The sequence below is a fragment of the Acomys russatus genome, chromosome 19, assembly GCF_903995435.1.
Source record: "Acomys russatus chromosome 19, mAcoRus1.1, whole genome shotgun sequence".
Classification (NCBI taxonomy): domain Eukaryota; kingdom Metazoa; phylum Chordata; class Mammalia; order Rodentia; family Muridae; genus Acomys; species Acomys russatus.
Window position 1 is genome coordinate 8,461,060 of NC_067155.1, and position 13,836 is coordinate 8,474,895.

General features: G+C 42.7%; 2 protein-coding genes across 2 annotated transcripts; both read right to left on the minus strand.

Annotated features, from left to right (window-relative positions):
• Positions 1-602: 602 nt before the first annotated feature.
• On the minus strand, positions 603-1,541 carry LOC127203520 (olfactory receptor 5). The gene has a single exon (XM_051162341.1). It carries the CDS (start codon positions 1,539-1,541, stop codon positions 603-605), a length of 939 nt encoding a protein of 312 aa, XP_051018298.1.
• A 5,837-nt stretch (positions 1,542-7,378) lies between these two features.
• LOC127203530 (olfactory receptor 5-like) lies at positions 7,379-8,323 on the minus strand. Its single transcript, XM_051162356.1, has one exon. The coding sequence runs from the start codon at positions 8,315-8,317 to the stop codon at positions 7,379-7,381; it is 939 nt and encodes a 312-aa protein (XP_051018313.1). The 5' UTR covers positions 8,318-8,323.
• Between the last annotated feature and the right edge of the window lie 5,513 nt (positions 8,324-13,836).

Sequence of the window (13,836 nt, forward strand, 5' to 3'; positions counted from 1 at the left end):
ACCAGTCACATACACCTGTATAGACATACGTGTATAAAAGTACCCACACACAAATAATAGCAATAATAACTTTTAAAGAAATATAAAATGTTCACAGATCCATTAGGCCAAAGATTTCTCCCAAAGCAGAACCAACCCATATGTCTATTAACTGGTAAACGAGCACATAGAATAGGGAACATCAATACAATGTAATATTATTTGTGTACAAAGAAAAATAAAGTACTAACTCATGCATCAATGCATATAGCTTTCAAATGATGTCAGTCACAATAGTCACGTATGGCATAGGCCCATTATCATAAAATTTCTAGAACTGACAAATCTACAGAAACCGAATATATCTGCTGGTTTCATGGGGCTTGGAGTAGTGAGTGGTGGACATTAGGAATGATTTCTAATATGCTTAGGTTTATCTTGAAGGCAAAAAATATGTTCTAGATTTGACAGTGGTTATGGCTGCATAGTTGCAAGCAAGGTAAAAAGAAGACACTGCTTTGTGTTTAAAAAGTGAAACTTATGGCATAGGAATTGCATTTTAATAAAAAATATATTTTGGTGATTTAAAGTCCCTCCTTCAGGACTCAGTCATCTGGTCAACCTCAGGACCAGTGCATAGTTTTGTGGAAGGCTACTTGGACCTCCTTGTTCCGCAGACAGTAGATGACTGGGTTGCACATAGGGGTGACTACTGTATAGATGACAGACAGCACCTTGTTGAGATCCATGGCTTTCATGCGCTTGGGGCGGGCATAGATGAAGATAGTGACTGAGTAGAAAATACCTACTACTACCAAGTGGGAGGCACATGTAGAGATGGCCTTGTAGCGGGCAGTAGTAGATGGCATGTGCAGAACTGCCCGACCAATAGCCACATAGGAGGCCATAGTCATGAGGAAGCAACCCCAAAGGATGACAATGGCTGAGATGAAGTCTACCAGTTCTGTGAGGGCAACATGGGTACATGACAGGTTGAGCAGTGGGGAGACATCACAGAAGAAATGGTTGAGGACATTGGGGCCACAGTAGGACAGGGTGGCAATGCATGTAGTCTTGACCATAGAGACCAGTAGCCCACCCAGCCAAGAAGTCATGGCCAACCCTAGACAGACCTGGGGCCTCATGAGTAGCGGGTAGTGTAGTGGGCGGCAGATGGCCACATAGCGGTCATAAGCCATGGAAGACAGAAGGATACACTCTGTTCCTACAAGGACAATGAAGAAGAAGAGTTGGGTCATACAGGCTATGAAGGAAATATGATAGGGACCCGTCCACAGCCCCACGAGTAGGGTGGGCATGGTGACCGACACGTAGCACATCTCCAGGCAGCTGAGGTTGCCCAGGAAGAAGTACATGGGCTTGTGGAGCTCGCTGTGACTACAGATGAGGTAGATGATGAGTGTGTTCTCCAGGAGCGTCAGCAGGTAGAGAGCCAGGAAGACAGCAAACAGCGCATCCCTTATGGTCAGCTTCATGGACAAGCCCAGCAAGATGAACTGCTGAACCCTGGTCATGTTGGCCAACCCCAGGGACCTCTCCATCTGCAGAGACACAGAAAATTGTTGGCATTCTATCCTTGGTGATACACAGTGATAAAAAAAAAAGTAGTTTGAGAAGACGTTCAGAGTACTGGGAGATCTCCAACATGTTTGTCAGTCTAACATGTCAGTCTAACATGTGCTAGAGTTGTTATACAGATAGACACAGAAGACTCGTGGGATACTACATGAACATGGTATCTTACTCTTACAGAGGCCCTAAGAGTTGGGAGAATTATACTTGGTGTCTCTGAGGACATATACCAACCAAGCAGGTGAATCAATACTTTAATATATTTAATATTTAATTCAATAATGGGCCTTGCCCGGTGTGTGGTTGTTTAATCCTATCACTTGGAAGGCAGGAGAAAGCAGAACTCTGTGAGTTAGATGCTTGCCTCTTCTACATAGTGAGTCCCAGGCCGATGAGAGATTCATATGCTTGGAACCTGGCCCGATGGGTAAAGTGATTGCTGACCAAACATTAAAATATGGTTTTGAATCCCAGGAACCCCATGAAGCTAGATACTTTAGCATATGTTTGTAGTTCCAGCACTCCGATGGCTAGCTGGGAGGCAGAAAAAGAATTCCCAGAATCCCTAGGGCCAGATAGCCTGACTTATCCAGTGACAGACAAGAAATACTGATTTAACCATGGTTGACAATAAGGATTGGCACTCAAGGTTGTCCCGTGTGTGTGTGTGTGTGTGTGTGTGTGTGTGTGTGTGTGTGTGTGTGTGTGTGTGCAGAGAATGTGTATGTGTATGAGTGTGTAGACACTTGAGGTTGTGGTGCTCTCTGTCTCTCTCTGTCTCTCTCTCTCTGTCTCTCTCTCTGTCTGTCTCTCTCTCTGTCTCTCTCTCTTTATTCCTCTTTCCCGCCTTTTCCTTTTCTTCAGCTTCTTCTGATCTTCACTTCCTCCTCTCATCTTTCCCTACTCTCTTTCTTCATCTTTCTCACCTCTCTCTTCTCCTTTTTTTGATTCATCCCAGAACATTATAGAAATGCTATCTTAACCCTTATTTTACAAGAAAAACAACTGTCAACCATAGAGCTAAACTGGGGTCAGAGAGACCACTCAGTGGGTAATGCTGTTGCCATCAACCCTGGCAACCTGAGTTTGAACTTTGGGACTCTCACGTGGTGGAAAGAGAGAACAGACTTCTGCAAGCCGTCTTTTGGCTTCCACACACATGTTATGATGCAAGTACACATGTGTGGCAGACACACACGCAACTATCTGGTAGACACGCACATTGTGCATTTCCATTAAAGATTAAAACCCAATTAAAATGACTTGCTTTAAGTCATATGACCAACAAGGGAAATGGGATCAAATCCCTGGATAATTTAAGTGCCCAGTCCAGCCACTCTTTCTAATTGTTATTCCCTGGTCAGCGTCATTCTAAATGACAGCAGCCCAGACATCAAATGATTAAACACCATAGCACTAATAATAGTCACTATATCCTAAGCCTTCCTTTGGCCAAAGTTTTTGTCTTTGCTTCTCAAATTTTAGCCCTTTAAAGCTTCGTGAACCTTCATGAAGAGGTCTTACCCTTGTATCAGCACAAGGGAGGTCAGGATTGAGAAGTAACATACTCAACACACAGGGGTCGGGGAGGTGGGTGAGTGGAGCTGACTTACAAGCTGGATTTTCACAAGATCAAAGTTCTGCATCCTGACATTCTTAGGCACCTGAGAGTGAGGGAATAAATGCAGGAAATATGCTGTATACACACAGTAGGGTTTTCTTCAGTCATAAAGGAAAAGAAATAATGCTTGCAGAGGAAAAAAAAAGGCTAGAACTGGAGATTGTCATGTTAAGTGAAATAGATATTAAATATTTCCTCTCACATATTAAATTAAGGGATGAAATAGAAAGACAGATACGGTAGGAGAGAAGTAGGAAGGAAAATCAATGAAAAGCAAGTTTTGCTTTAAAAATGCCATAATGAAACTGAATACTAAAGATGTATGAAAAAAACCATAGAAGCCAATTGTTTTGAAAGTCCATTAGGCGATCATTGCTATTTTGCCCATGTTCTAGCAGAGGATTCCATGTCCACATGCACATGAGTAGCTCTAATTGGACTTAATGGGTTATTTTTTTTTTTTTTAAAGAGAACATGAAATTGAGAGGAAGGTTTATTGTAAGGGATTTGGGTGGATTACAGGGAGAGGGTGAAAGTGGATGCGCTCAAAGGATTATATTCATGTATTAAATGAAAAATAGAAAACAAAACTAGCAACAAAGTTTTAATGGAGGCATGTATAAATAATTCTCTTTGAAGCTCAAGACTAAAAGTAAAATCGCAACACAAAAGAGGAATATTATGAATATGGGACAGGAAAAGAAGGCATGGGAGGGTGGTAAAAGGTGGTTGTAGAAAGGAGAAATACTATCAAAACATATTATCTGCACATATGGAAATGAAATCCCAAGCCCAGTACTTTATATATTAGCTTTTGATAAAAGTCAATCAAAATTTAAAACTCTGTCATTACATAATGCATGTCAGAAATTTGGTTTGGCCAAATTTCCACTTTATAGGTTTAAATATCGACTTGGACAAACTAATAAGAACTTGATGCATTTTTTTGCTAAATTTTCATAAGAAAAATAATATACTCTTTCTCAGAACCTTCATGGTAGAAGGTGTGTGTGTGTGTGTGTGTGTGTGTGTGTGTGTGTGTGTAGAGCTGGGAACTGAACCAGCGAGGTTGGTCCTCTACCACTAAGCAATATCTCCAGTTCTTGAAGACTTATCAGAAAAGTTTTCACTGGCCTAACAATCAGTGGGGGTACACCTACGCTTTGTCTTGAACAGGACGCTTCAATTTCTGAACAGCAGCATGGGGCTGAATCTGTCTGTATCGCTGTACGCGAGCTTCTCACTAGCGAGGGTTTTTGTCTAGGGGGTAGCTCTCTGCAAACTTACAAAAGCTCTCTCAAGAGTTAGGTTTGGGCTTTCTGCAGTTGGGGTTCCACTTGCTGTTGAAAGGGGAGTCTTCATCATGCAGGCTCCAGACTGACGTAAAAATTCTGAAGAGTCCAGCAGTGACTTCACTGCGGAGCACTCCCTTTCTTGTAATCTCCCTCCTATTGTTTTCCCCCCTCTTTCCTGGTTCTGCCCCTGAGTTTCATTCTCTCCCCCATCACATCCATCCCTCTCACTGCTCAACTCTTCCATGAGTGTTTTTCTGGATAACCCTGTCTGACTAACAGATTGAAATGCAGCAAAGCGCTCCGTCAAAATCACACAAAGTGTCTCACCACATCGGGAGAACCAGAAGACACACCCAATTCCATCTCCGTTTTGTAATCTATGAACCAATCACTCAGCAGCACATATATTATGTTCAAAATGATGTGTTGTACAGCTTGATTCTGACTGTTCTCTAATCTGTGCCTTGGGCAGCCTACTAAGTCTCTTCAAGTGTCAACGGTATGTTTTTCAAAACGAGAGACAGTCTCATCTTCTACTCTGGTGAATGTCATTTCTCTGTCCCACAAAGGAGGGAGAAAAATCACATTAAATACAAGCCTTTACTATAAGGCTTGAGCTCGTAAGCTAAACGGGCACGTGCTGAAAACCTATAGTCTAAACTAAAAACCAGAGCTTTTCCTCAACAAGACTACTGGCTAGAAGAAGTCTTTAATAGTCTTAATTCTACTCCACCCCACAAATACTTATGAAGGAAGGCTGTGAGCATGAGAACCGTGACGACATTGCCGCTAGGCAAGTTGAGACTTTAGCAACAAACTGAAAACCTTAAAGCTGTGCATCTCTAGGAATCACTTAATATACTTTGACCCACTTTGTCTTCTCTGTAATGTAGGGCCATTTATTTTGTTTGAAATTAGTAGATTCCATAATAGCGTGTTATTGCCTGCCCAGTGTCTCATCTTTTGGTTGATAACTGAACCTGTGCTGAAAACAAGAGCTGGAATTCACCCCAACATATTATCTCTCCCTTGTAAGTACATGCTCTCTAAGAAACCACCTGATACTTCCGTGCTGTTGATCTCACTATCTCTACCCATATATGCATATATAGTTATATGCAGTTACTAAGAGTATTATGTTAATATCTCTCAAGTGTTTGAGGATGGTACCTACAAACAATTGTGTGTTCTATACAAGTTTTTTTTCCTACAGCCAAGCATACATACCTGTTATTACATACATGTAATTCCAGCATTCCAAGACTTATGGAGTTGGGAAGACCACAAGTTTGAGGCCAGCATGATCTTGACTAAAGAAACAGCATAATCTTTCTGTTGTCCCTTGTATTGGCTTTTAGAGTTTATCTCATACATCCCAGGCTGGCTTGTTTGACCTTGTTATCTAGTGAAGGATAACCTGAGGCTTATGATCTTCCTACCTCTATTTCCTGAGTATTGATATGACAAGTGTGTGCCATCACTCCTTATTTTTATATAGTGCCTGGGTTCAAACCCAGGGCTTCTGGCATCTTAGGCAAACACTTGCCCACCTGAGATATATCCTCAGCCCTGTTGCTCCTTGTTTTCCCTCCCTCAAAGAATTTCCCTTGGTCTTCTCACCTTTCTGGTTGAAAGTTAACAAGTCCAAATCCTTTCTTGCTGATGCTGAGTAGGTTCTGGTGGTGGCTAGATGGAATCAGCTGGCCGTAAGGAGGGGATGCCAAAGATTAGAGATTTTCAGTACATCTTGGGGAAAACTGATCTCAAACCAAAACACACACACACATACACACACACACACACACACACACACACCTGTGTTTCTGTTCTGGAATGTTCCAGGCATTGAATTGACTATTCTGTAAGAGAAGCCAAGGGCACAAACTTAAACTAGCTCTCTAGACCTGAGAGGATTCTCTGGTCCCTGTGGATTAGATGAAATGGGGGGGGGGGGGGAAGGAAAGCCTCAGAGAAGATGGAAGGTGAGGACTGACACCTGAAGTTTCCCTATGACCTCCACATACAAATTAAGGCATGTGCATGCAGATGCACACGCAAACATCATATGCACACAGAAAGAATTTCATATCACATTCCACTTGGCTTTTAAATACATGTGAGATAGTCATGCTTTCATTCTAAAACATGGAAAACATACAGGTTGTAGAAATGGCTCAGTGGTTAAAAGCATTCGCTGCTCTTGTAGAGGACTCAAGTTCAAGTTCCAGCACCCATATGGAATGGCTCTTAACTACAGGTGACTCTGGTGCAGGAGCATCGGATGGCTGTGACTTCTGTGGGCAGTTGCACTCACATGCACATACCCACACATAGCCATATGCGAAGATAGATAATTAAAATAATAAAAATAAATAATTAAAACAAAAATTTCTTATTTTTACTCTTGTATTTTAATCTTATAATTAAACTCTTATTATATATAAATATTATTGCTAGACATGTAAATTGATTCTCTTTTCCTGTTGCAAACAATGATTCAGTAAACTTGTAATTTTTTGCACACTTTCTGTCTATCCTTATAGACTCCTACAGACTCAACTGATATATGTATATATATTAATTAGCAATAAAAATTACAGGGCTATTAAATATGCATGTGAGAGTGAAATTAAGCATATATACATGTGGGATAGCAGATATGTATTGCTCTTGAGCTTTCATGAACTATTCATTAACTCTGATAATTTTTTCTCTTAATGATCTTTTTCTTAATTATTTTCCAGAGCTGAACTCCTAGGAAAATATTTTCTCCAGAAAAATTATTAAAATACACGCTGCTATTTTAGTTAGCATTTAAAAGTTACTCGTGGTGGTTGGGCCAGGAAAGATTTGAACCAGGTATGAGAGGTTTATGCATGGAAGATGGTGATCAAGGCCAATGGAGAGTCTTCCTCAGGACAGTGTGGACTTCCCTGTTCCTCAGACAGTAGATGATAGGGTTGCAGAGAGGTGTGACCACCGTGTAGATGACAGACAGCACCTTGTTGAGGTCCATGGACTTGATGCGGCTGGGACGGCAATAGATGAAGAGGGCCGCTGAGTAGAAGATGCCCACCACTACCAGGTGGGAGGCGCAGGTGGAGAAGGCCTTGCGCCGGGCAGCGGCTGACGGCATGCGCAGTACAGCCATCCCGATGGCTGAATAGGAGGCCAGGGACACCAGGAGTGTTCCACAGAAGATGACAATGGCCGAGATGAAGTCTACCAGCTCCGTGAGGGCCACGTGGGTACAGGACAAGTTGAGCAGTGGGGAGACGTCGCAGAAAAACTGGTTGAGGACATTGGGGCCGCAGTAAGACAGGCTGGCGATGCATTTTGTCTTTATTGCTGAGACCACCAGGCCACCGAGCCATGAAGACAAGGCTAAGGCCAGGCATACTTGAGGCCTCATGAGCAGCGGGTAGTGCAGTGGGCGGCAGATGGCCACATAGCGGTCATAAGCCATGGAGGCGAGGAGCGTGCACTCTGTGCAGATGAGAGAGACGAAGAAGAAGAGTTGGGTCATGCAAGTTACAAAAGAAATTTGGTAGGGCCCCATCCACAGCCCCACGAGTAGGGTGGGCATGGTGGCCGACACGTAGCACATCTCCAGGCAGCTGAGGTTGCCCAGGAAGAAGTACATGGGCTTGTGGAGCTCGCTGTGGCTGCAGATGAGGTAGATGATGAGTGTGTTCTCCAGGAGCGTCAGCAGGTAGAGAGCCAGGAAGATGACAAAGAGGACATCCCTTATCCCCAGCCTTGTGGGAAAGCCTAACAATACAAACTGTTGGACTCTGGTCATGTTGGTCAACTCAAGTGATGCCTCCATCTGTGGAGAGCAAAGAGCATTGTTCATGAGCATGCATCATGGCACAAACTTAAGAAGATATTCACGGTTCCTGGAGAAATTAGTGGTGCTGGCAACCATCCGGAAAGGTAGAACGCTTAACTGATTTTTTAAAAAGATACTCTAAGCGTGGCCCCTGTTTGTATTAGTGACTTTTCTTGGTGCTGTGGAGAGACATCCTAGTTAAGGACAGTTTGGAAAGAGCAAGCTTACTTTAGCTCATAGCTCCAAGGGGTTAGTAGTTCACTGGGATGGGCAGGCATGGCAGCAGGAGTGGGAAATAGAGAGGGCATTTCCTCAGTGGCAAGCTTGAAACAGACAGGACTGGAAGTAGACTGTGGTTATGAATTCTCAAAGTTCACTCCCAGTGATGTACTTTCTTTGCAAAGATGGCTCCTCCTAAATTCCCGAAGAGTTTAACCAACTGAGTTTGAGGTGGTCAAATACTTGAGTGTGTGACAGATGTTTTTCATTCAAGTCACCCTACAGGTTCCCTAAATCTGTGAACACACACACACACACACACACACACACACACACACACACACACACACACACACACAGAGAGAGAGAGAGAGAGAGAGAGAGAGAGAGAGAGAGAGAGAGAGAGAGAGAGAGAGAGAGGTAACTTTTCTCAAGACAGGGTTTCTCTGTGTAGCCTTGTCTGTCCTGGACTCGCTTTGTAGAAAAGGCTGGCCTGGAACTTATGGAGATCCACTTGCCTCTGCCTGTTTGAGTACTGGGATTACAAGCATGCACCACCATGCCCACCTATAAAATGTCATTTTTTGAAAGGTGTCTGCTATTTGATTACTGGATAATGTGCTTGCCACCAAGCCTGATAAAGTCAGCTCATTCTCCGAGACTCACACGATAGGAAGGAGCTTGTGTCTTTTGACCTTTAGGATGATGTCTCCAAATAAAACAAAAAAGAGCAACACTTACTTGTAATAAGTAAAGCACTGAATGGCAAGCTCTGTACCAAATAAGGAACCGCAATCTCTTTTTGTGTATGCTTTGCAATAGATGTAGTGTGTCTGGAAGGTTTTTAAGTTTCTTTCTCATCTCCACACAAAAATATATTCATATTTACAAGTCCAGAGTGAAACAAAACTATTAGTTTTAATCTTCCAAAAAATATCTCTTTTCTTAGTGCGATTCCATTTTCTATTGCTGTGTTATATTATGGGCCATCAACACAATGATTCTGTGTGTGTGTGTATATGTGGGTGCACATGTTTTTGGGTGCCAGAAGTCAACCTCACATATTGTTTAGAAGTTGCTATCCATTGAATTGAAAAACATATTTATTTTATGTGTATAAACGCCTTGCCTGCATATATGCATGGCTGGTAGTTGTGGAGCCATAAGAGCGAGTTTGGTCCTCAGAACTGGAGTCACATATGCCTGTGAGCCATCATGTGGGTATTGAAAATCAAACCCAGTTCCTTTGGTAGAGGACGAAGTGCTTTTAACCAGGGAGCTTTCTCTCCCACACACCTCCACGTGATCTTGTGACTGAGTGTTTCAGAAGCTTGGAGCTTGCCAAGTAGGCTGGTCTGACGGGTCAAAGAGCTGCCCCAGGGACCCTGTATCCATCTCCTTAGAGCTGAGATTACAAGTGTGCATGATCAACACCCAATTTCTTGGGATTGAACTCAGGTCATAATGCTTGCCAAGACCAGCATTTTATTGATTGAGACATCTCCCAGGCTCAAAGATCAATGTTGATGCTATTTGTGCTGCCTTTCTTTTTCTTCCAAGTAAGATCCTTTGCGGGCAACTAACATACTTGGGTATAGTATGTCTCAGAATTAGAGAGAGAGAGAGAGAGAGAGAGAGAGAGAGAGAGAGAGAGAGAGAGAGAGAGAGAGAGAGACAGAGACAGGCAGAGAGACAGAGAGAGAGACAGAGAGAGAGACAGAGAGAGGCAGAGAGACAGAGAGACAGAGAGAGAGACAGAGAACTATACCAATCCATATACTTTTTATTAGAAGATTATAATATATAGACATACATTATTGCCTCCCTGTACCACTTGAGAATATTATAGTTAATAGAAAATATTATTGATGCAAACAAAGGGTGTAGAACATAGTAATGAAATGTCCACAACCCCTAATTCCCTCTGAATGTCAGGACCACATTAAAAACCTAGTCTTATTCTGCTGCTCCATTGTCTTAGCAATACGCAAGGCTCAGCAAGACAAATCTTTTGTTCCAAGTCACACAGCCTGGGAGTGAAATGATCGGAAATCTAACCCAATATGACCTTGCTTCAGCTCTGGGTGAATTCCACTGTACCCCCATCATCATGCTCAAGATGGGGGCACCCAAGCACTCTTGAGCCTCAGAAACGTGGAGATTAGAGCTTAAAAATTCTCAGTGCAGAGACTCATGCATAATGTTAAGTGAGTGACATTTACTGGGGTTCTTTAAGGGTTCGTCGGTGCCTTGGGATGGTGGCTTTGTGTGAGAAGAAAACAGTGAAGAGGTAAGTGGGTAAAAACACGAACGATTTCATAAGAAGTAATCAGTGCTGGTCCTGGGAGAGCGAGATGAAGGCTACTGATGCCAAATGACTGAGGATGTTCTCCCTGAGCAGGGAGAACCAACTGACTATGGGAGCAGGTGAACTGAGGATATTTTAGTCAAGATGCTGGCAGTGCGGTGGGGATGGTTTTCATGGATGGGGAAACCTTCCCTTACTCCCCCCACAGGAATCCACTTCCTCCTTTCTCAGATTTTCCATCTATTGAGCTTCTAGAGCGTCGTCTTCTTCAAGTGACGCATTCCCATCTCGCTACGGTGCGCACTTCCTGCTTTGCACATTGACTGGCGTCATCAGTGCAGAAACAGGCAGACCCCTGGGGCCTTGCTGGCTGGTTGACCTAGCCTGACTGGCAAGCTAGACCAGTGAGAGATCATGTCTCCAAAGACAGGACGGACGGATCCCGAGGAATGACATCTGGGATTGTCCTCTGGCCTCGGCATGCACATGTACACGTGTTCACAGGGACCTGCGCATACATATACAAGCACCTGCACAAACGAGCACCTGCATACACGTACACGCACCCACGTTGAGGACAAAACCTTACATTAATTCTACTCTCTATGCCCAGTCACTTTCCCCAATATTTACGCTGACTCCTTTGCCTGCTCATGGGACCGATTTCCTCGTACTGAGTCGTCTCGCCCAGCGCTGATATGAGGGTATATGCCTAGTCTAATTGGTTCTTGTTATGCGGAATCCAGTTAATATTACTAGGAGGCCTGCTCTTTTCTGAACGGGAATGAAGGAGGAGAGGAAATGAGGGAGAGAGGACGGGGGAGAGCCTGCAGTTGGGGTACAAGAGAGAAGAATAAATAAAATAAAATAAAATAAAATAAAATAAAATAAAATAAAATAAAATAAATAATGACAGGTAATCCATGTGGGGCAGTAATAAGAACAGTGTACGTTAAGCTCTTTTTTTGAGAGCCAATTGTTTTTCTAGTTCTTCCCGTGTGCACCTCTGAATCTCCACAAACTTTGCGTGGAGAGGCGGCTCCCACCTCATATTCGCTGGTGAGCAATTAGCATCAGAGGACTAAGCAACTTCCTTAAAGCAAAGAGCCATGCTGCTAGAGCTGGGAATCACACTGCACTCAAAGGCACATCTCCCTCCCCACACCCTGGTGTTTGTTTGTTTGTTTGTTTTTCCTCTCCTTTCGGCTCTTGCAGAGTTTCCAGGCCTTTTTTTTTTTTTTTTTTTTTTTTTTTTTGAGTTTCCAGGTCTTATGTGCAAACATTGATTTGGATAAACTAGAGTGAACACAATTAAAAAAAAAACTCAGAAAGGGGGGGGGGGAAGTGGGAGGGAGGGAAGAATGGGAGGAAACAGGGGAAGGGCTAACAATCTAGATGTAATATGAATAAATTAATAAAATTAAAAAAAATCTGTTTCCCTGCCAGGCCCCTTTCAATACTACATTCGTGTAGTGAAACATAAATTCACTATTTAAATGTGACTTCTCTACCAAATATATCAACAACATCAAAATAATCTCAATAAAAATCTAACAGGATAAAAAAACTACATTTTCTTAAAATTGATATAGACTCTGCATTTTCTTTTTATTTCTTTTTATTTTTTTGAGGTACACTCTCATTTTATACTTTTTTTCATTTAATTAATTTATTCAGATTACAGTTCAATTGTTTCCTCTCACTTGTATCCTCCCATTCTTCCCTTCCTCCCACTTTCACCCTATTCCCCTCACCTAAGTCTGTGAACAAAGGGGACCTCCTCCCCCACTATATGGTCATAGGCTTTCAGGTCTCATCTTGGTAGCCTGCTCATCCTCTCTCTGAGTGCCACCAGGCCTCCTCACCAAGGGAAAGTGGTCAAATATGGGGCACCAGAGTTCATGTCAAAGACCCTGCATTTTAAATATTAGAGATTATTTTTATCTTCAGTTATGTGCATATGTATGTGTTTGTGTGAGGGTATGTAGCCTTGGGAGTGCAGGTGCCCAACAAGGCTGGAGACATCAGATCCCCCGGAGCTGGAGTTACAGGTGGTTATGAGCCACCCAGTGTGGATATGGGGACCCAAACTTGCATTCTCTGCAAAAACTGTAAGCTTTTGACTCCAGAGCCTTCTCCACAGCTCCATAATAACCTTTAAAATTACAATATTTTAGTTACTCTTTTGGCCCTGTGTGTTTATGTGCATGAGTGGAGGTCAGAGGCTAGCTCATAGGAGTCTGTCCTTTCTACCCCCATGTTGGATTCTGGGAGCTAAATGTAGATCATTGGTCTTAGTGGCAAATGACTTTACCCATAGAGCCATCTTGCTAGACAGACCCTAGTTGTAGTTATTCTTTGAGAGTTTCATACATTTATAAGATGTGTTTTGAAAAAAATAAAAGGGCTACGGGCAGTGGATGAGTCCAAAAAACTTGGCCTTCTGTATACAGCAGGGCACTTACACATGGGAACTTACAGTAGCCATGTCAGCGTGAATACAGCCCATGCAAGCTCACACCGGGCAAATTCAAAACAAGAAGATGAGAGTTGAGTGTGAAGTCTCACCCCTAGAATAGGAGCTACCGGAAACTGATGGCTTCTGAGGGGTGGTGGTGTCAGTTTTTGTTAAGAGCATAGGCTCTTGTAAGTTGACCATGCTCCAGTGGAAGGCCACACATACAAGAATGCATGAAAAAAAAAAAAAAAAAAGATTACATTTCATTGGTGTACAAAAAAGGGGGGGGCGAAATAAAAGGGACAGAAAAGTTGGGTGGGTACAGAAGTGGAGGTAGATCCAGGAGGAGTTGGGGGAGGGGCGAATATGATCAAAACACATTGGATGAAATTCTCAAAGAACTAATAAAAAATTTAAAAGGAAAAAAAATGGGCTTTACATTTGAACGAAGAGTTCTCGAAAGAAGAAACACAAATGGTCATGGAATACTTTTTAAAACATCCAACATCCTTGGTGATCAGGAAAATACAA